The sequence below is a fragment of the Pipistrellus hanaki genome, assembly GCF_964339955.1.
Source record: "Pipistrellus hanaki genome assembly, chromosome: 1".
NCBI lineage: Eukaryota > Metazoa > Chordata > Mammalia > Chiroptera > Vespertilionidae > Pipistrellus > Pipistrellus hanaki.
Window position 1 is genome coordinate 33,773,823 of NC_140503.1, and position 23,471 is coordinate 33,797,293.

General features: G+C 40.7%; 1 protein-coding gene across 6 annotated transcripts in view; it reads left to right on the forward strand.

Annotated features, from left to right (window-relative positions):
* The window catches only part of SLC35F4 (solute carrier family 35 member F4), a 157,314-nt gene that overhangs the window by 121,702 nt on the left and 12,141 nt on the right, over nt 1–23,471 (forward strand). For 3 of the 6 annotated variants that reach the window (XM_084905254.1, XM_084905252.1, XM_084905253.1), the window contains exons 2-4: nt 9,822–10,007; nt 15,860–16,157; nt 20,711–20,930. In XM_084905254.1, the coding sequence (XP_084761380.1) occupies nt 9,822–10,007; nt 15,860–16,157; nt 20,711–20,930 (704 nt within the window). Of the gene's footprint in view, nt 1–9,821; nt 10,008–15,859; nt 16,158–20,710; nt 20,931–21,272; nt 21,772–23,471 lie in introns of those variants that run through there. The other 3 variants (XM_084905255.1, XM_084905257.1, XM_084905256.1) reach the window with 2 other exon arrangements.

The following is a 23,471-nucleotide window of genomic DNA, read 5'->3' on the forward strand; positions in this document are numbered from 1 at the left end:
CATTTCTCAGTCAACATTCTCTGTCTGGATGGCGTCATTCCCTCCTGTTTCCTAGGGCTACCGTAACAAAGTACCACCGACTCAATGGCTTAAATACCAGAAATGTATTGTCTCACAGTTCAGGAGGCTAGAAGTCCAAGATCAAGGTGTCAGCAGGGTTGCTTCCTTCTGAGGCCTTTGAGAAGGAATCTATTCAATGCCTTTTGCCTCTTGCCCAGCTCCAGGTGTTTTGCTGACAATCTTTGGCATTATCTGGCTTGTAGAAGCATCACCCCTATATCTGCCTTTGTATTCATGTGGTCTTTTCCCTGTGTGTGTCTGTGTCCAAATTTCTCATTTTTATATGGACACTAGTCATATGTGGTTAGGGCTCACTTTAATTTAATTACCTCTTATCTGTACACAAAATGTCAAGTTCTGTCATACAGCAGGTTAGGACTTCAACATGCAAATTTGGGGGGACACAATTTAACGCCATAACCTCTCCTATAGCTTCAATGACTTGTCCATGTGCTGGTGACTCTCAAATCTGTGTCTCCATCCCAAACCTGTCTTTTCAACTCCAAACCTGTGTGCTCAACCGCCTGCTGTCCATCTTCCCCTGGATGACTTGTATGCACCTTAAACTCAACATGTCACCTTCTCCCTGAATGAGGTCCTCTTTTTAGCCCAGTGAATGGTGTCTGATGTGAATGGAAGTAGACCTTGGGCCCAGACAGTTGATTTTAGGCTTGGAGCTGGACATTAACAGGAGAGTAGGATCGAGGTAAGCGAGAAAGAGGCTTGTATGACTGTGGAACTGGGACTTGCCACCTGGTAGGTGAGGACACCCATAACAATTGTGGAAATGGCTTGATAATGGTAGCTTCCTTTATATGCCCCAAGACAAAAACTTGCAAATAGTTTTGTTATCAGTGGAACTGAAGTTTTTGGGGTACCTTTGGGGATAGGAATTTCCTGATGCTCCCCTGGGAGGATGGGATTTCATGGAAAGCTTTATTGATGATGTAAAATTAAGGAAGTTCCCCTCCAACATCCCATCTCCATCCATCCTGCATGGAAGAAGTCCAATCTTGTCTTCAGCAGGGCCAGATTTAAGGCCACTGCCCAGAATTTCTGCTCCATAGGAGAGTCCAGTGCAGTACAGCATCTGGGTAGTCTAGCTTATGTTCCCACCTGCAGTCCATTGTGTGTGAGGTCTGCATGGACATGAGCCACATGGCTATGGAGGGAGAACAGGTGAGCACATGGGCATGTGTGGGTCATGGAGCAAGAGAGAGCAAGAACGAGCAAGAGCACAAGAGCCAGAGAGAGCAGACTCTGTCTGGACATTTCCCCCTTCCAAGATTTCACACCCTTGAGTGGCTTCACCCTCCTAGTCAGTGATCTTTTTCCCAGGCTAGACCAGAGACAAGCACCTTCCCTACGTCATTGTACAGGAGCCTACCTCCCCCTTGGTTCTATCTCTTCCTCCAGAGTTCTGCAGGGAATAGATGAGTGGTTCCCTGGGGAACATGAAGCTCCCCAGATGACCATGCTTATAGTGTCTAGCCTCCCTTTTGCTCTCTGTCTTTTATTAACATTAATAACTAGCTAATTACAACAATAATGGTTTCATTTAGGTTGTGGGTTAAGTCAGTAATTAGCTGCCTCTGCCAGCTTTTGTCTTGCACTCCTCCTGAGTGAAACATGTAAATGCTAACAGCATTAGCTGTACCCTGGTATACTCAACTGCAATTTAATTTTTTCCGCTCTTGAAAAAGGCATACGTATTTTGTGAACTAATCCACAGGCTAATGGTTTAAGAGTCAATTCCCACATGAAAAAGACACTGGCAGTGGCCAGGGGCTGAGCAGTCTGCTGGGTCCTTGATTAAAGGCTGGCTTATCCACCCATTCAGTATTTAACTCTCTTTATGGAATTACTTATAATTGGATTTCCCCCCTCCCCCCATCTGGACAGTAAGAAAATGAGGGCAGTCTTCATACCTTCTTGTCTTTCTTGCACTAAACTGAGGGCTAGACACATAGTAGGCATCAATAACTTGATAATTAATTGGTTATCAAAGAACCAGGCCAATTGTCACTGGCCTTTGGGTTTATCCTGAACTGGTTTGAATATAATGACTTGTGAATCTGCCTTATTAATGCTTTGTCGAATCCATCAATCAAGGTTCTCACTGGGGCCATCAAAAGGGAATGTATTCCAGGGAGCCCTAACAGAGAGGAATTTGTAAGTAAAGGGTTTCCACAGTTAGTAGGGAATATTTTCCAAGATCTTTAGGGGAAAAGTGACATTGTGAAAGGATGGTAGTGATGGTACACGGTGCACAGAAGGATCTTAGTGCCCTTTATATGTATTGTATGTGGGTCAATACCCTGATTCAAATGACAAGGAAATCAATACTTTGGGGGCAGAAGAGACAAAGACATTACTAGAAGAAAGTCAATGTGAAGGCATAATGAGAAGCAAACAGGATGATTCAAGGGAGCAAGCTCAGCATATGAGAAGCCAGAATTAGAAAACAAATAGCAAGTAGTTACTTACTTTAATAAGTCATTCTTTCTAGCATAAACACTTCCACTACATCTAATATATGATTTAAATACTATTATATTATTTTTGTGATTTAAGAGTAGTCCACGTGGTGTTGTAAAAAACAAATACTTGCATAGTTGTAAGGCTCGCAACTTACTTCTTAAAAGGAAGGGGTGGGGGTGTGTTCAAAATTACAGCTTCCAGAACTAAAACTTCTATAGATTTATACCAGACTAGGACAGCACTTTTAGTTTTATTTCTTCATAGAGCACACTATTTTCTTACCTATTTTGCTTCAACTTATTGAGCTGATCTCTGGGAAATATTCTGAACTGGATCCTAAATTTCTTTGGATTTTCTTGGGTTGAAGTGAATATTTTAGGACAGGCCTTTTTACTGTAAGGCTAATGAATCACCACTTGTTACTGGTATCAAGGTGACAGGAATTACATGAGGAGAAGTGAGGTTGGTGCATTGTAGAGATTTTCCCTCTCCACCTTCACTTGGGCATCAGCCAGCAATCTTCCAGGGGGAAACTTGCCCCCAGGTTTCAGCAAAGGTAAATTGGGTAGCTATGTCCCCTTATGAATGTATGCCATTGGGTTCTTACAGGGACGCTGCCAAGAATTCCAGAAAATCTTCCTAAATGCTTTCAATGGTTCCCTCTCTGAGCTCAGAGATTATCCTCTATAGAGGGGGTTGCAATTCAAAAAGAAGTGGTGCGGCTGCCAAGTGGGAGGGGATTGGAGATATGGATAAAAGAAGATGAAGTGATTAAGAAGTATACATTCTGTTTATATAAACAGTCATGGAAATGTAAAGTAAAGCATAGGGAATATTGTTAATAACATTGTAATAACTATGTGTGATGTCAGATGGGCACTAGACTTATTGGGGTGATCAGTTTGTAAGTTACCTAAATGTCTAATCACTATGTCATACACATGAAACTAATATAATGTATGTCAACTTTAATTTAAAAAAAAATTTTAATTAAGAAGTGGTAAGTAAAGCCATCAGAGAGAAAGGGGAAAAGGCAGCTGAGGAGGGAGCTGTGGGGTCATGTTAAAGCCCTGATTGTCAGCATTAGACAGGGCTCTTGACTGGAAATCTCAGAAGTCAGTTAACAAAAGGGAGGTTTACTGAGTAGATCTGGGAGGTGAGACTCACAGAACCTTGAAAAATGGGTGGGGAACTAAGAGGACATCACAGCTGAGCAGCCAGGACAATCTGCCAGGATGCTATTGTTACCATCACTACCTGATACCCTGCTGCTCATGAAATAGCAACAAGCTGACTTCCTTGAGATTCAAAGTTCTGGATAAGGTGGTTTGATTGGCTGAAACTAAGTCATGTCTGCACCCTATTGCCAAGGGCAGGGGGAATTCTCTGGTTTCCTTTAGCTTTCTTTGTGGGGTATGGTAGGGACTTTGTTTCCCTAAATGGGAAGGAAATTGGGTGCTGGCAATTAAAAATAGGACAAAGGGCCACATTAAAAACACTCAGGGAGCTGTTAACTGGACTTAGATTTTTAAAAAAAAATATTTATTCTTTTGCAACAACTTTCTATTATCTTAGGAAATTATTTAAAATCAGGACTATCACCAAATATTGTAAAGGCAATTTTGTGCTATTCTACTGATTCCATCTTATTCTAAAGGATCAGCCAAATACATTCAAAATTCTTCCTTAGGTATTTTGGGAATACTTAAAAACCCATTTCAGATTTCTATGATTATTCAGAAGAAATCACCTAGGTTAACCCATAACTTAATTTACCTATGACAGAATGTGTAACAGGCTCAGTAGTCAGAGACTGGGCATGAGCAAGATACGAGGTAGCTGAAGTTAGAAGAAAAAAGTTTAGACATAATAAAACGTTGGTATGATTAGGGCCATATTGAGATATCACTGAGGAAATAAAATTGATATTGGAGGGAGACTTAGGGACAGAAATTATCTAAACAAGCAAGTATTAAGGATGATATTTTATTTGGGGGAAGGGAGCCAGAATCAATGAATCTTGCCCCCCAACCTGTTTTTTAGAATACAAATCCAGAACATGTGTTTTACAATTATGAGGGCTGCTCAAGCAAGAATGTCTTTAGTGGGGGAGGGAGGAGAGGAAGTCTCTCATTAGCCTCTCATGTGACTAATGAGAGACTTCCAAACCATCACTCCTAATACAGTTTACTCTCAATACCTATTAAAATCTGAATACTGCTCACTCACAGTGTTTGCAATGCCCGAGCATTCACTGTGGCCTAGAAAATAGATATGATTTATTTATGATCCTTGACTGCATCCTAAGTGACATTCTTAATATTTATTTTTGTCAGGGCTGGCTTTATATTAACCGAATTCCAAGGCCTTACATATAGCATGGGGCAGTGTCTTCATTTATAGGATCGAAGGTGATTGTTTCATGGCCCAAGCCCTGACATGCCTCTGGGCCTGGCTCTGAAGTTTCAAGTTTGCCTTTTTAGGACAATGATTGAAATATCTCCAGTGGCTCAACGACTGTTGGATCTTTCCACAAATCAACCAATGGGAGGCAGTTGGCAGCAGGCAATGGTCTTTGAGCTCTATTGCATAAGGAGGTACAGAAGCAAGGGCATAACACATCAGTGAAAATGAAGAAGCAAAAGAAATTACTAGTTTGGCTTACAAATCTAACACTTGCTAGCTGCACATGATATGCCAACTTTTTAGTAACTATGGCCAATATTTGATCTCAACTTACTATCCAACCTATTTTTGGACTTGTTCCTTTTCATCTTCTACAATTGCCAAATGACCACAAAATGAAACCTGATATTCACCAAAGGAAACTTGAGAAGACACAACTCATCCTATCTAATAAAGAGGGAATATGCAAATTGACCATCACATTGTCACAAAGATGGTGGCATCCAGTCCTTTCAATCCCGCCAAAGTCCCCCAGTCCTTTCAGCCCTGCCAGGGAGGGGGTGGTGGTGGTAGGCGTGTGGTGTGGCCAGACCTGTTCTTAGCCCCCCAGCTGCCCAGGGCTGATCCGAGGTGCAGGCAAATCTCCGATGGTGGCTGCTCAGCTGCCCAGGGCCACCCAAGGCTCAGATAACCAGGGCCAGCCAAGGCTTGCACTGCCGGCAGTGGCGACAGCAGAGGTGTGATGGGGGTGTCACCTTCCCTTGATCGCCAGGTCATCTCCCACCCCTGAGGGCTCCCAGACTGTGAGAGGGTGCAGGCTGGGCTGAGGGACCCCCCTCCAGTGCATGAATTTTCATGCACTGGGCCTCTAGTGTAAAAATAAAAAAAGATGTTTGAAAGATAAATTAAAAATGACTTGGAGTATCTGAGTGTGAGTGCCTTTTGAAGAGTATGAATAAATGAGGGTTCACTGAATTCCAGGCAGTCTCTTTTTATCAACTTTAAAATATTCAATCAAAAACCATAATAAATTTTTAGATATATAACCATTTTTAGATACGTAAAATAATAACATCTATTTTGGCACTTTGATAATAATATTAATATAACATTAATTTAAGCATAGTAATCAGCATGTAATTCTTCTGTTGATTTTTTGAGTATCTGTACATTTTTTATTTAATTCCAAGATTAAATAATAAATTTTCATCAAGTCATCTTGAGGCACTACTAATAGATAATACAGCAACTCCATTTTCAGATACCTCTACTTATTTTTTCCTAAGATTGAGAAATAAAAGAAAAGAAAACCATATATACTGTTAGGCCTGGACTGTGGAGCTAACATTTGCATCTAAGTTGCACTGTTTTGCTAGGTTCTTGAGGCTCAGGAACTCAAGATTACTTTGGACATCACTGCTTCCTTCAAGTGATTACTCACACAAGTATATAACCTGATGTATTCAAAGCCAAATTCAAATCAAGAAGTCATTGCTATTTCAAGATTTTGCTTTCCATTTGACAGTTTTTACCTCCTTTCTGCCATCTCAGAAACACCACAGCAAGACCTCATCCCCATAACCCAAAGAAAGTAATATCCTCTGTTTTCCACCTTGTATCAGAAAGATTATAAAGAAACTCCTAACTTACAAGGAAGAACAAACACAAATGCCCCAGAGAGTGGTCAGAGCAGTCTACCTGTCTTAGAACTGATGTCCATCAGTGTCCAAGTTGACTCTGATACTCTGTTTCTAAAGATCCCAGTTGCTTCCCATCTGGTATTTTATGAGGTCATGCTGTGTATAGAATATTTTATCTTAGACATAATTTTTAAAAGTGTAGAATATGCCGAAACCGGTTTGGCTTAGTGGTAGAGCGTCGGTCTGCAGACTGAAAGATCCCAGGTTCGATTCTGGTCAAGGGCATGTACATTGGTTGCAGGCACAACCCCGGTAGGGGGTGTGCAAGAGGCAGCTGGTTGATGTTTCTCTCTCATTGATGTTTCTAGCTCTCTATTACTCTCTCCTCCTCTCTGTAAAAAATCAATAAAATATATTAAAACTAACTAACTAACTAAATAAATAAATAAATAAATATAAAGAAAAGTGTTGAATGTATAGATAATAAGAATAATTATAGATGCATGTATATACATGGGTTGATATATATATATATATATATATATATATATATATATATATATATATATATATGTATTTCCTAGTTCTGACCTACTAAGACCTACTTTCAGGGGTATCCCACTAACCGTAAACACACAGCCAGATGTTTGTTTCTAAATACCATTCTCCAGTGAAAGGAAATAGGGATCCTGGAAGAGATGACTGATTCTAGGAGTGGGCAGGGAAAATAAAAGATGAGTCCAGAGCACCTTGCAATGCCAGAAAGTAAGGAAAAACTCCAAAAACAAAAGAATGGGAGTACAGCAAAGGAACTCAGAAGTCAATCTCCCAATGGTGAAAGATGAAATAGTTTAAGCAAAAGAATAAACAATCCAGGTTTGATCATAACTCAAAGTAGAAAATAAATATACTTGAGTCCACACTGAAATAGATAAATGATTGGAAAAAAGGAGGAAAAGAGAAAAATATTCTTTTCACAAGAATTCCAAATAATATGTGCGGACCCTCTCCCTCCAGAAGGTAAAGTTCAACACACCCCCCTTCCCCACACCAAGTGTAGGCTGGACTTAGTTACCTGCTTCCAAAGAACAAAGTATATAAGGGGGAGAAAGACGGGGGAACCAGGCCAACCCTGCTTTGGCCAGGTGATAAGGGAAACATCACCAGTAATAAGCCATCCTGGTAGCATATAATGACTGATAGTACATGATAAGGACACTTCACTTCTGTTGTGTTTTCCCCCAAAACACATAGCCCCAATATAATCATGAGAAAAGGCATCTAGTAAACCCCAATTTGAGGGACATCCTACAAAATACTTCCCTAGCACTTCTCAAAACCATCGTTAATGAGAAACAAGGACAGACTGAAGCACTGGCATAGACTGTGGGCGGCTAAGGAGACATGATGAGTAATGTAATGTGGTGTCCTGGGTGGAATCCTGGAATAGAGGAAAGTCATTACTGACACAGCCAGTGTAATCCAGGGAATTCTGAAGTGCGATTAGTAGTAATTGCCAACATTAATACCTTCATTTTGACAAATGCCCCCAGGGTATGTAAAATATTAACGCTAAAGAAAACTGGATGGAGAGCATATGGGAACTCTGAACTGTCTTTTGAACTCTTCTGTAAATATAAAATAGTTCCACACTTAAAAGTTTAGTTAAAGAGTGAGAAGAACACAGTCTCTGACATCAGACAGCTTCGCAGATAGAGAGGCAGAGCACCACATAGGAGAAAGGGAAGCAATGGGCAGCAAGTGCAAGCCTGCTGGCAGTGAGCTCAGACGGCCCAAGTTCAAAGACAGTGCAGGTGCATATGATCTACCAGTGAACAGTGCATGAACCAATCTGAATCTGATCGAGGATTTAAGCATTGGGCTAGCTTCAGAGTGTTCCAGATAGAGGAACAGCCCGTGGAAGGCTTGAAAGCTGTCAGTACTGAGAGTAAAGGGTCAGAGCACAGCCAGACCAGATTCCTTGAGATGGAGTATTCAGGTTGGGGTAGGACTGGCCATGTAAATTGAGGTCCCCGTGCAAAATAAAAATGTAGGGCCCCTTGGACAAAAAGCAGAAAATATGGCTTTTTTTTTCCCCTTAGGCTCTTTCTGTCTCTCTTTTTCTCTGTCTCTCTCTCTCTCTCTCTCTCTCTCTCTCTCTCTCTCTCTCTCTCTCTCTGTGTGTGTGTGTGTGTGTGTGTGTGTGTGTCTATATCTCTCTTCATACCTGGCATTTTTTTTGCTATTTAATATCTGCTCCCTTGGACACTGGATATTCGTTGGGTGAGTGAAGGCCCCCACAGATACTGGCAGCCCCACCCTGAAACCCCAGCATCTACATTCCAGCTTCAAGGGGCCTGTGAGATGGCTAGTCAGGACCAAAGGTGAACACCCACCCCCAGAGGTAGGGACACAACAGGAGACAGTAGCATGCATGAACTGAGGTTCTGAGTCTTTGCGTATGCTTTGTTATCGCATCAGAAGTCACTTACCAAAACACACACACACACACACACACACACACACAAAGTTTAAGAGATAAAAGTATTAAAAATTTCCAAGTGGTAACTATATATCACCCAGCCTTGGATGTGTGTGGTGATGGAGTGGGGAAGGGGTCCTTTTGAGCCCAGCGCCCTGTGTGACTACTCTGGATGCAGGCACATGAAGCCGACCTGAGTTGGCGGTTGGTGGGAGATTAATCAGAATCGGAAGGGGCTTAACCTGTGGAGGATCCTGAAGGCTGAGTTTCGTCTGTAATCGTGGACAGAGGCCAGAGGTGACTGAGGACACAACGAAATTGGATATTAGTGATCAATCTGACAGAAAGTGCATCATGGATTTGATAGGAGACACTGGTTGGCAGCTTTACCAGTTAGGAATTGAACAATCAGCCTTGGGAAGAAAAGGAGGAAGTTAGCATAACATAACAATTCCCTTTCCTTGAGGCAAACTATTAGACAGTGTTAACAGTTCCGATTCAGAACAGATGCATCAACCCAAACACCACATTCTAATGTTCATTTCTAGTTAGTGGATTTATCTCAAAAGACTCTCGTCAACGTAGCATTTTCCATTTAGGAGCCCCTTTTATAAAGTTAGAAACAAGCTCAATGAATGTTCCATATGGCTGTGATTGTGGCTGCCATGTATTTTACTGCCAAGGCATTTTAAATCTGTTTCTAATTTTTTTCCTCCAGAAAGTTCTCAAACTGGTGAATGCTTTCTTCCCAGGTACCTCCAAATCATCAGTCCCTCGATGTAAACCAGGAGCCAACTGCCCTAGTTCACACAGCGGCATCAGTAGGCAGCTGTCCCCTCTGTCTGTCACCGAAGATTCTTCTGCTCCTATTCTTGAACTTCAGAGCCGAGGATCCTCTGGCGTTTGTGGACACAGAGTCGAGAGGCCGAACAGATCAGGTATGGTGCTGACCTCTTACTAACAGTACATCCAGGGAACCTTCTATCCAGCTGTCTGCCATTGTCACATAACATAGATGTTACATGAATGTTTAGGAGTGGTGAAAGAAGGTTTGTCAAGCAGGAGGAGACAGAAGAGGGAAATGTATAGATAGGGACAGTCCACAAATTAGGATGGTTTGGCTTTGGATTTTTTTACTTTAAGATGGTGTGAAACCAAAGTGCATTCAGTAGAAACTACATTTTGAATTTTGGATCTTGATCTTTTCTGGGCTAGGGATATGTGGTATGATACTCTTTCCTGACGTTGGACAGCAGTAGTAGCCACAGCTTCCAGTCAGCCATGCGATCATGAGGGGAAACAAGCTATACTCTACAGTGTAGTATTAATAGCATTTTAGACTTATGATATTTTCAATTTATGATGGGTTGATTGGGGTGAAACCCCATCATAAGTTGAGTATGATTTGTACAGCCTTTTAATGTGCACAATGTAGCAGAGAAAACTGAATATCAAAACCTATTGTTGAAGGGTTTAACATGGCTAAACAATGACATCTAATGGCGTTTACAAGGTAACTGGTGTCTCATCTTCAAGGAATCAAAAGCCAGCATCTTTTATCTCAGCCCTGGGTTACTAGCAGCAGTGTGCCCATTCTGAAAAGAATAGAAACACCAGTGGAATCAGACTCTGCTCTTGCTCTCATCGGACTGCCATTCCTTGGAGCACCTGCAGTTTTCCCAATTTTACACTTCCTTCAGGACACTTGTCACTTGCCTCTCTAATCAGCATTTGCTGATCAGTCAAGACCCTTAGCCTTTCCTCTCATCTGCCTGACCACTTACCAACTCCTGAGCTACTTGAATTGCTAGATAAATCTCATAACTATATCCACGAGTTTCTCAACAAATTTATCACTTTTAATGTAGCCAACACCACTAGGCTACTGCCCAATACTGGTTTTTTATGTTGGTCATCGTTATGCTATCCCCAGAGAATGCTCTCAATCCCTGAGTCCATACTCACTTTTTATCATGACTACACTCTACCTTCCCCCAAAGAGCAAAAGAACTGTGTGCTGTCAGGTGCTTTCCTCCCTGCCTCAACATCTCTGTTCCCTTGTTGCCTACTATTGTCCATGCGGGACCACCTTTGACTTGCATGTTTTCTACCATTCTGCTAACTTCTTTTCCTGTATCTAGGGTCACCTCCTCTCCATCTCTTCCACTGGCATTTTTCAATTTCTCCTCCATTTGTTCCCTCAGGTTGGCCAGCAACATGTCCTGCAGCCTTAAAAACAATAACAACAGCAAAAACAGCAAAATACTCGATCCAAAATAATTGGGTAGAAAAAATAAAACAAAACAAAAAAACTACCAAGGGCCAAGGGGCGGGCCACTGGCTCAGCCCTTCCTCCCTCCCTTGGACAGAATGTGTTAAATGGGTATTCTCGGCCAATATCTGCACACAGCGGTGGTGTTCTGTCATTTACACACAATGTTCTCATTAAAAAGTGAATTATAGATACATGCAAAAGAATGAAACTGGATCACCAACTTACACCATACACAAAAATAAACTCAAAATGGATACAGAACTTAAACATAAGACGGGAAACCATAAAAATACTAGAGGCATCCACAGGCAGCAAAATCTCAGACATAGGCCAAAAGAACTTCTTCATTGATACTTCCCCTAGGGCAATGGAAGCTAAAGAGAAAATGGGACTACATCAAAATAAAAAGCTTTTTTACAGCAAAGGAAACCATCAACAAAACAACAAGAAAGCCCTCTATATGGGAGAACATATTTGCAAATGTTATCACTGATAAAGGTTTAATCTCCAACATCTACAGACAGCTTATACAACTTAATAAAAGGAAGATAAATGACCCAATTAAAAAATGGGCAATGGATCTAAATAGAATCTTTTCAAAAGAAGACAGAAGGAAGGCCAAGAGGCACATGAAAATATGCTCAAAGTCACTAATTATCCGAGAAATGCAAATCAAAACAACAATGCGGTGCCATCTCACACCTGTCAGAATGGCCAACATCAACAAATCAACAAACGACAAGTGTTGGTGAGGTTGCGGAGAAAAAGGAACCCTCGTGCACTGCTGGTGGGAATGTAGACTGGTGCAACCACTGTGGAGAACAGTATGGAGCTTCCTCAAAAAACTGAAAATGGAACTCCCATTTGACCCAGTAATCCCACTCCTAAGAATATATCCCAAGAAGCTAGAAACATCAATCAGAAAAGATATATGCACCCCTATGTTCATAGCAGCACAATTTACAATAGCTATGATTTGGAAACAGCCTAGGTGCCCATCAGCAGATGATTGGATCCAAAAACTATGGTACATTTACACAATGGAATATTATGCTGCCATAAAAAAGAAAAAATTCTCATCGTTTGCAGCAACCTGGATGGAATTGGAGAACATCATGCTGAGTGAAACAAGCCAGTCAATGAAAGAGAGACACCACATGACTTCACTTATTTATGAATGATAAAGAACATTATAAACTGAAGAACCAAAAGATAGATATAGAGACAGTAAAGCAACAAGCAGAGTGTCAAATTACAGCGGGGAGGTTGGGGAGATCTGGGGGAGATAATAGATCAACCGAAGGACTTGTATACATGCATATAAGTACAACCAATGGACACAAAACTCTGGGGAGGGAGGGTATGTACGGGGAGGGGGGGCATTGGTATATGTACAAAAATAATAATTTAATAAAAAAAATATATTTAAAAAAATTAAAAGTGAATTATACTCGGGGGAAAAAACAACAACCTTAAAACTCTGAGAAAACTTGCTTTAAAAATAGAGAAATGACAACTCAGGGAACACGGTTAGGGTGAGATAAACCAAAGTATAGAGGAGGCCTGAAAGCACCTCTAGGGTCCTACTAATTTGAGAAGAGGTTTCTTTATGTAAGCAAAGATCTTTTTCAGAAAGTGACAATATTTTTAAATGATATGAACTCCAAGATTCAAATTCTTTCCAAAGGTGAAGAAAACGGCTTCTTAAATCTTCATAAAGTTTTAATTGGCTTTAATATGTTGCAGTAATATTCCTATTATTCCAGTCATCTGCAGAGCAGAATGTTCCAGTTAATTAACTGCTGGTTAATAAAGACTTGCCCTATCTATCATATACACATTACACATTTCAAACACTCTACCATTAAAGATCATATGGGACATAATTTACTCTTTCTGTAATGTTCAGAAGCCATTTGGTATATTCCAGGGCACCAAAGAAAAAGAGAACAGAATAATCTGGAAAGCAGCCCACCAGTCATGTAACTCTTGTTATGTTACTCAGACTCAAAATGAATGCCATAATATAGATATTATCGCTGTTTGACAGATAAAGAAACCAAGACTGGAATGAAACATACACGCAGGGCCATACAATGGCAAGGCCAGGACTTACATGCATGTTTCCAAATTCCAATGGCCTCTACCATCAATTCACATGGCTCCAATCAAAGTCCATAAAAATGGATGGAGTTCCCAGTAAATAAATCACAAGGATATATACAAAACTATAAATGTAAGCAGAACTATGTAAAAATCATGTTTAAAGTAGAAAAATAAATGAATTCTGGAGACTCAATCTTTGTGTCATACCTATAGAGGGAAAATTTAAAGAATTGCCAACAACTAAATGTAGTTAGCAGAAGAATGGGTCGACACTGTGGGAGGATTTAGGTGACTCCTGATGTCATCAGAAGTCCTGTCTGTGGTATGATGGTAGTACAGTACATGAAAGCAGATGCCAGCTCAAAGGGATCCTTAAAATCTCTGTAGAATCATTTCTCCTTTATGAGATAGTCCCTGAGAATAATGTGATTTGAAATGCGATCCATTAAGCATCACTTCTCTGAAACCTCATGCAAGATTGTCATTCCCGCCAGGAAAGACAACTTTTCCTCCCAACCATTTCTGAAATGTCCCGTGCCTGAACAGAGTGCTCAAGCCTGAATCCCAGTCAGAATGAATATTCAGAATAAAAAGCTTGGACCCTGAGGTCATACTGACTTGGAGTTAGCCATGATAATCTTAAGCCAAGTCTCGGGTTTTTCATCTATAAAATGGGAATGATGATACCTTCTTCATTGGGTATATTTGTGTTCCTTCCTAGCCTCCCAACATGAGAATCTCTTATTCTGCCCTCTTATGAATTCTAAGTCCCCTCCCCCCAACTCTCTGCATAAGTCACATGATCATAGAGGAAATTCGCACAACTGTTTTCAAGAGAAGCTATTCACTGTCCATGGTCAAGGCTAGCTCATTCTTCCAGACTCAGCTAATGTCACTGCATCATGAAAGTTTCTCCTGATCATCTCCCACACCACCCCATAATGAGTGCCTGTTCTCAGCCTCTGTATGGCCTTGTATCTGCCAACGTTGGCCCTTTTCACACTGAGATGTGCTTTCTGGCTTTCCACCGGGCCATGAACTCAGGTCTTTCATCTTTGAACCCCTGCGACCCAGCAAGCTATCTAACTTCTGATAGCCTCCACAGGATTTGGTTTTCATCCTCTGAAGGCCTAGATGTGAGAACTCAGTACTGTTTGTAAGACTTGAAAGTCGTGTAACTCCTGTAGTAACTCCTGTATTCATCCTCACTTGGTTTATAATCCCCAATGAAGAATTCACTTTCCATACTTGCAACCCCCCACCCCTCCACCCCTGCTCTCCCAATAATTATATCAGAAAGCCTTAGCTGGGTGGAAAGCTTTATCCCAATTGGGCATTCACACCTGGCTTATTAAGTCATACGAATGCATTCAGCAGGTTCTAGAGATGTAAAGCGAGAAACCCATCTACCTGCAATCTGTGGACTGCACCACACTCTTTACCAGGATAAACCTTGTGCTTCAGGGAGGTGCCTACAGACACAATGGAATCTTGCAGATAATTCTGCCTCCCTTCCCCCAGGATTCTACCACCTGCGACCTCAGCACTGGGACTCAGGGGGACCTTTTCTCCCCACTTAACTTCCTGACAGGTACATACATTTACTGTTGAACTTGTTTTCCCTATCACACCAGAAGGCCTTTAGGGTTGTCACTTTCAGGGAGCTTTGACTATTTTAGTGTGGAAAAAAAAGCTACTAAATATTTTTAGTAAATGTAAAAAAAAAAAAAAAAAAAAATCCAAAACAAAATAGAACTCACTGTGCTCCCAGGACTACATTAAATAGTAATTTGCCCTGAGGTGGGGAATGGTTTTGTGTAGTCAGGACTTCCTCTATTCTTGGGGCACATTGTTTTCCAATTTCATAGTCATCTTTGCTGCAGGGTTGTTGTTTTTTAAATCCAGTGGAATATAACCACGAATACTTATTTCTCACTCACTTTTCACATCAGCAGATACAAGGCTGCTTTGGCTGGGTTCTGCTTGTTCTGCCACATAGACCAAAAGAGCGGCAACTCTGGTACTTGCCATTCTGGTGACAGAGAGGACTCACAAGAGAGCTGGTGGGACCTTTGATGCCTCTTAAAAGGGAGGTGTTACACTGCTCATGTTTGATTAGACAAAGCAGGTCATGTAGCCAAGACCAAACTCTTCGGGGCTGAAATGTGTAATGCTCTTACAAGAAAGTGGGTAGGGCACCCTGGGAAATAGCACAGCATCCACCATGTTCATGAACATTGTCATGGCCTGGATGAAATAATACTGTACCTTACAGACCGAGATTCTGGAGAGAGCATGAGCCAGAGTTATAAGTCTCTTCAAATGATGAACCTGATTCTGCTGCCTGCCTCTTTGATTGCTGTTTCATAATTCGATTCCCACATATTTGTATTCCTTTCCTGTTTTCAGGGGATGATGGAACACAGACCAATCCTGAGAATAGCAGCCAAGAAAACAGAATGAAGGCTCGCTGCCTGTCCTGCTCATCCATGCTTCTGAAGGCTGTCTGGGGACTCTTGATCATCTTGTCAGTGTCATCGTCTTGGGTTGGAACCACACAGATTGTAAAAATTACTTATAAGAACTTCTACTGCCCATTTTTCATGACTTGGTTTTCAACAAACTGGAACATTATGTTTTTCCCAGTCTATTATTCTGGTCATCTGGCCACTGCTCAAGTAAAACAATCGCCAATGAAAAAATTCAGGTAGGTTTTGTGTTAAATGGCCAATAGGAGGTTTTCTAAAATATTTTCATGCAAATATGTATGTTTTCATGTCTTTGGAATATGAGCTGAGTTGACTTGGGGAGTGTGGAGATACAGAATCTAAGGCCGGTAATGAACACTAGGAAACAGGATAATTCCTCCCATAAAACAAGCAAATAACAAAACAAACAAAACATTGTGTGTCTACAACATGCCTGCCACTGTACTGGTGCTTTTTATATCTTGCCTTATTTAGTTATCATTGATGATAACATCTACCTTTTACAGAAAGGTTAAATGACTTATTCAAGGTCACATACTTATAGAGGAACCCAGATTTCTATCCAGTCCTATTTATCTCTGAAAGTCATGTTTTAAAAGAATACCCAGTGTCTCAAGCCCAGAAAAAACACTATATTAATAATAGAATTGTTACAAAAACATTTGCTCAATGTTCTGGACACTGTGGTGCTGAAGCCAATGCAATGACCTGATTCCATGCAAAGGGAAGTTTGGCCCTGGAATACTTTGAAAGATGCCATTCTTTGCTGACTAGGAGCACGTGTCTGTTGGTTTGTAAGCCATGAACTTGATAGTGCCATGGTTCTAGCAGTTTCTCTGTGCTCAACCTGGCTTCTACAGCCTCACCTTGGAGCTCAGGAAGTTGGCAGGGACCCTGTCGTCCAGTCCCACACAGTACCCAAGTAAGGCAAAGGCAGCTTTTGGGTCAAAATTCCTCTGCTAAGGGACAGATTCTCAGAAAGGAAAAGCCCAGAGCTAAGGAATAACTTCTAGAACAATCACTCTGATCACCAAGGGAAAGTAGTAGTCAGGCCCCCAGTGGATGGCAGCGGGAAAGGGACAGTTCTCTACACCAGCTTGTTGCTCCTTGGCTGAATGACCATCAGTTTGCCTTGCAGGAGACAAAAGAACCTTTCCTTCTTGCCTGGACAAAGAAAAGAAGGAATGACTATTATAATGGGTGATTATACTCTTAAAAACTTCACAAATTGGAAAGGGTAAATCTTCAACTTCTATTTTCTATCACCAGCTTGGAGTTGCTTGGGAATGTTAAAGTCACACTGTGAGCTCATTTCCCATGTGTGTCTATGAAAACTCAATGATAATAGATGAAAATGAACATTTTAAAAATAAATATGTTCTGGTTAAGAGGAAGGTAAAAGCCTTATAGCTATTTGTGATTGTTAAAGATATTTTGTATTTGATTTGCATCAAAAATAGACATGATCTTGGGGCAAAAGGAATTTTTTAATGATACTATTTAATAAATGATCACAGAGAGTGTGATTATCAGACTAAAATTGTCCTTATTTGAAAATACTTGTGTGCACCCATGGCTGGCGTGGCTGCTGGAATGCTCCTATGGTTTAGATATACATGCTGATACAAACAACAAAAGTGTAGTAGGGGAAGTAGTACCTCAGAAGGCCTCAGAGCAAGCCAAGTGGGTTTCATTTAACATAACCCATTTCCAAGAGGCTGCTGCTGACAGAGGTGTTTTGGCAATAGGCTTCATCTTCACCACATCTCTCATGTCGGGCTAACTCTGAGTTTAGCGAAATCTGTGATTTGATGGGACACCTCCACCTATTTGTGCAGGTAGAGTAAAGCTGATCATTTCTAAAACCAAGTCAAAGAGCTGTTGTCAAGCAGATAAATTGTCTTTGAAGGGACTATTTCCCAGGGCTTACCTCCAGATGAGAGGTAAATGCTATCAGAAAACTCTGAGATCCTTGATCTGATTTCCCCTGTAGATCCATCAGCCAGGAAGGTAACTGGGCAGAAGAAGGTGGAAATGAAGTTAGTGTGTAAGACCAGGAACAGAATTTGTCCCACAGTGCCAGACCCTCTCACTCATTTCTTCTTTGCTCTTGAATGGCATAAAAGCATTTCCAGTTTTATATTTCTTATCACTAACATGGGAAGACATTTTAATTGAGTATCAAATCTAGATGGTAACAGTTGTCCATTTGGAAGTTGTTTTTGATATTTTCATCATTCCATTTATGTACTATCAAGAGAATTCAATTGCCTCAGGTGAATTTGAAATTTAAGAAGAAAAAACACACAATATACTATAGTTTGAACACAAGGGTTCTCTTTAGGGAAAGGTCTCTAGAGGGAAATATCTATTTGGCCATGTCAGGCACCAATGAAATGACATCAGAAAAGGGTCAATTACTAGCAGGTGCTGTAAGGATGATGGCTGTGATTAAATTAGTGTCCCCACCTTCTAAGCTTCAGCCCAAGTTTCTTCCCCTCTCAGTGCTGCTTGTCTAGAAATCCTAATCCCATCATCCCAAGGAGAGACACACTTTATTTGCTTCTCTGTAGAAATAGATTCTTTTTTGAGTCTTTGCATTTCTTAGCACCTTAATGCTTAAATAGCAGAAGGTTCTACACAGGTGACCTGGTGTTTGAATGGAGGGCATTTTTAATTCCTGCAACAGCAGTGACAAATGCAGAAAAGGTTGGCAGTGAGAGAAAGAGGGAGAAAGAGTGTACCTATTAGGTAGTCAATAGCTGGGTAAAGGGTGAGCCAGGTGAAAGGTGAAAAGAACAGTCTCTTCGGGCAAGGGTGGGGGCCCTCCCTCAGCAGTGCTTTGCTTGGGGAGGCTCTGTGTGTGTGTGTGTGTGTGTGTGTGTGTGTCTGTGGGTGGGTTGGTGGGTATGTGTGCGGAGGGTGTGGAGCGGCTCTACCTGTCCATGTGCCCCCGCTGGTCTTCCCCTAGGGATCTAGCATTTGCTTGCATGTATACAAAGTCTTAGATTGAGAGCACTCTATCCAACCTGATGGTGGGCTCTGAGAAGGAGAAACCATCTCTGGCTAGGGCCAGTGATAAAAAAAAAAAAAAAAAAAAGACATTCTTTAATCAGAAATGGGTTTGTTGTGGTTCTCCATAAATGTATACTGAAGGCATTTAGTAGTTGTAGATGTTAGGATTAACCTATAACTCTCAACTCTAGCTCTCCCTGGCCAACTCTCACAGAGCAGATCCCTTGAAAATACAGAATACAAACTGTGTGCCATGATGTTCTGTGGGAAGTCTGCCTTTCTTTGTGTGGCTCTAATTCTGGTATCTCCGTGGTTGTGTGGTTTGAGAGAGGCCATCTATTTTCCTGTGTGTGCTCACACACACATGTCATTTGTGTTTCCTTTACAAAGGCTATGCCTTTGGGTTACTTAGTCCCTTCATTAAAGTTTTGTCTCTTTCAAGGCAAAGTTTACCTTTGGAAAATCATGTTTTCGTGTTATGAAAATTCTTTTCTTTGGTTATTTCCTGCATGAAAAGAAAACACGTCGCAGTTTCTATGTGTGCAAATTGCATTTTTAACCTTCCTGGAATCTCTAGTTTGCAACTGCCAGCATTCTCAGCAACATTTTCTATGAGACTTGCTGTCAAAGGCCACACCTCTGTGCTTAGAGCTTCACCACTTTGTTACTTCCCCCACCATAAGGTCCTCTTGCTTCCTTCATGAGACAAAGGATTACTTTGGTTTGCAATACTCTGAGGCACAATTATTTCTCTTCAGAAAAAGCTAGAAGAAAAACTAGTACTAGTACCTTCTGGAACCATGTAAATATGTGTGCAAACTTTAGTAACTTATTGCTTTGAACAAGGCATTTAAATTACTCTTGAAAATACAATGCCTGGCACATGATAGTTGCCCAATAGATGTCTGAATGTTCATGAACAACTGAGTGAAAGAAAAAATAAAGCTGAATTCTCCCAGGGGCAAGCCTGTTTTCAGTGTATAGTAAAATAAGCAGTTATTCTATCACTTCCATTACTGCTTATCATCTGTATCACTGTTTTGAACACTTTGATTAAAATTGCCCCTTGGGCTAAATAATCAATTTAGTCAGAAATCAAACAAATCAAAGTTTTAACCGAAGTGACTATTTTTGTATAATGAATCCAGATGACTCCTTCAAAATAGCCAAATGTTTGTATATAGCAAAGTTATATCTTGTTGAGTTTTGTTTTTATTTTCTTTGTTTTTTTATGGTTTAAAATGCTGGAGAAAAAATAAATTAGCCAATTGGGCAGATATATTAGAAAGAGGCATAGTGTCGTAGAAATAGTAGAATCCCAAGCTATGTGTGTCTTTGCAAGATATTGAGGCTGAGAGTTTCAGCCTGTTCATGCAGGAGCAGCCATCTGTCCTGCCACATCCTCCCCTTGGGAAAGAATATTCTCCCTTTTTCACTAGCTAATCATCCCGCAACCACACATTTCTGTATTTCTCGGGGTTTCCCTGAGTTGTTGGGATCAGCAAAATGGCCGCCACAGTAGTCTCAAGAGCATATCTAGATAGGAGAAGCCTAGCTCTGTGCCTGGAGAGATGCAGGCTCTTTTGCATTGAACCATTGTGGCCTGTAGGTGGCAGTACGGGGTTCAGTAGGTTCCACAGATGACCAATGAATCCTGAATGTTCTGGGCTCTTTCCTGGGAATGGGTGCCAGGAGTTAGGCAACACAAGATGTGTCACAAGTAGTACCTGACTATTCACCTCTTTTTCTTTCCTAGGGAATGCAGTCGGATTTTTGGGGAAGATGGTCTGACGTTGAAGCTCTTTCTTAAAAGGACTGCTCCCTTTTCTATTCTATGGACTTTGACAAACTACCTGTACTTATTGGCTTTAAAGAAGCTGACAGCCACGGATGTCTCCGCTCTGTTCTGTTGTAACAAAGCCTTTGTCTTTTTGCTGTCGTGGATCGTGCTGAAAGACAGGTTCATGGGAGTGAGGGTAATGGCACATTTGATTCAATGCGCAAGGCCGCCCTTGGTTGTAAATCCTGGCATCGGGAGAACTGCTTTGCTTCATGGACTTTCTGTAAAACTTTCCTATTGGTCCTGAGTACAAAATGGGATTTGAAGATGGATTAGTATGCCTAGGCAGTTGCAACATCATGAAAGGATAAAGAGGTTTCCATTGGGCAGTCAGCTGATGTCAACAGGAGGCACTAAAACATGGAAAATAAGCTTTTTATTTATTATTTTAAGAATTAATGGTGGGATCAACTCCTTCTGTTCTCAGGAAAGAAGGTCTGAGCAAATTAGCCACAGTGAAGATTAGGATTTGTTTTTTTTTTTCAATCAGCCTATGTTGGGATAACGCCCTCATGTTTCTCTCCCCCAGATATGGAGTTGATTAATATTAGTATAAGTAGACAAGATAAACAAACAGTAGTTAAAGTCACCTTACTTGGGAAAAAATGGTCTTTGCAGACATAATTAAAGATCTTGCAAAGAGGACATTATCCTGGGTCATCTGAGTGGCCCCTAAATCCAACAATAACCCTTATAAGAGATGCATACGGAAGAGACACGCAGAAGAGGAAGAGACAATGTGACCACAGAGACAGATTTTGGAGTGATGTGGCCACAAGCCCAGGAAAACCGGGGCAGCCACCAGAACCTGAAAGAGGCAAGGAATGTATTCTTTCCAAGAGGAGCCCCTGGGAGCCTAGCTCTGCTGAATTTAAACTTCTCGCCTCCGGAACTGGGATAGAATACATTTCTGTTGGTTTTAGTCACCAAATTTGTGGCAATTTTTTACAGTAGCCTCAGGAAACTAAATAGCATCTGTAAGTAATAAGATCTGATAGAAAAAATGTTGAGGAGTCCATAAGCAATTGTTATAAATATATACATAAAGTAAGACATCAGAGATGGCAAAATGGTAAGCATTAGTGTCAGGCATGCTGGTAGAAGACAGATACTTTTCTTGTTAAATGACAGGCATTGGGAAGGGTATAAACCATGTTTCAGAAGATTGTCAAGGTGTAATTTTAATGATGCCCAGAATCAGGCCAGGGAATAGGAGAAGCACCAGAACGCATTCAGCATTTTGCCTTTTGACAGTCTCAGCAATTCTTTTTTTCCTGAGACATATTGAGAACATGCATAATTAGGTCATTTGAGAAATTAAAGGAGGGCAAATAGAATACTGACAGCATAAACACAGCTTTTAGTGGTCCTGTCCACAAATAATCTAAGCCCAGTCTGTAAGTGCCACCTCACTTGCACTTCTCTTTTTCTAACTAGAAGTTAAAGGGTCATCAGATTAAAATTAATATTTCTGACTGGTTCTTGAGGCTTTGGTAGTTTAGAAAAAAATCATTTTTTTTTTTTTGGATTATAATTCCATTTGCTTGACCTCAAGAATGGTTCCACTTAAGATTAAATATATGGCCTATTTTTTATGTCAAATAACACCATGAACAGAATGAAGGATGCCTTACTTTACAGTATCAGTAAAGATGGTTTTATCTGGAGCAACGGTTGGCCAGAATTATCAGTGCTCACAGAAAAACTAATTTTGTAATATGAACAATTTACTAGTTTGTTTCTTTGGACTATTGATTGACTTATAGATGAAAAAGTAATCTGTTATACATTTAGTTTTCTGTTATGAAATCATTTCAACCAATTTTCTGGTAAACTCTGGTGTGTTAGGAAACTCATGAATAGTTGCTTACAGCTGATATGTGATCACCCCAAGGGAATTAGTCTAGTTCTTTAAAAGATCATTTTTTTAAATTGCAAAGATGTTGGTGAGAATCCAGTTCTTGGAGCTTTGGTGAAAATGGGTGTTTTCCCATCTCTGGAATCTTGCCTTGGGTAGCTAGCATTCTTCAATCCATGAGAGGCAGAGAAACCACCTTAATAAAAAAAGGGTTTTCCCCCTCCCCCCAAAAAAGGGTTTTCCTTAAAGAAAATCAGTCAGAGTTGGTTTTTCTTCTCTGTCTCTGATGTCTATTTCCCTCCAATTAAAAGTACATGTCACACTAGAAAGTTAAAATATTTTCTTTCAGATCTTGCCCTTCCCTTATTTTTCATATTATTGATTTTTTTCTTTTATTTTTAAAATTTCTTTGAACATATGAAGAAAACTGATGGGTGGTAAATGGTTCAGTAGACCCAGGGTTTTGGGGGTTTTTTGTTTTGCTTTTTAGCAGATTTAGGAGATGAATTCATATCACTTTGAATTGTGATGTGCATTCATCTTGGCACCCACATATTTTCTAGCTGTAATTGGGTTGCTATACGGTTAACTTCCCAAACTGTGGCTCTTTTGGAGACTTTCCTACATGCACCAAGCACCAACTGGAGTATGCCAGTTAGAGAGAATCTCTCATTGCTTAAACTGCACTTCTCTGAATTCAAATTGGGCTCCAGAGCGCTCTAAATCAGGACACTGAAGCTGAGCTGCTGCTGATTTGTGCCAATATCATGCATTTAGATAAGATTCAAGAAAACCTTTTGTTTCCATCTTGTCTTTGGT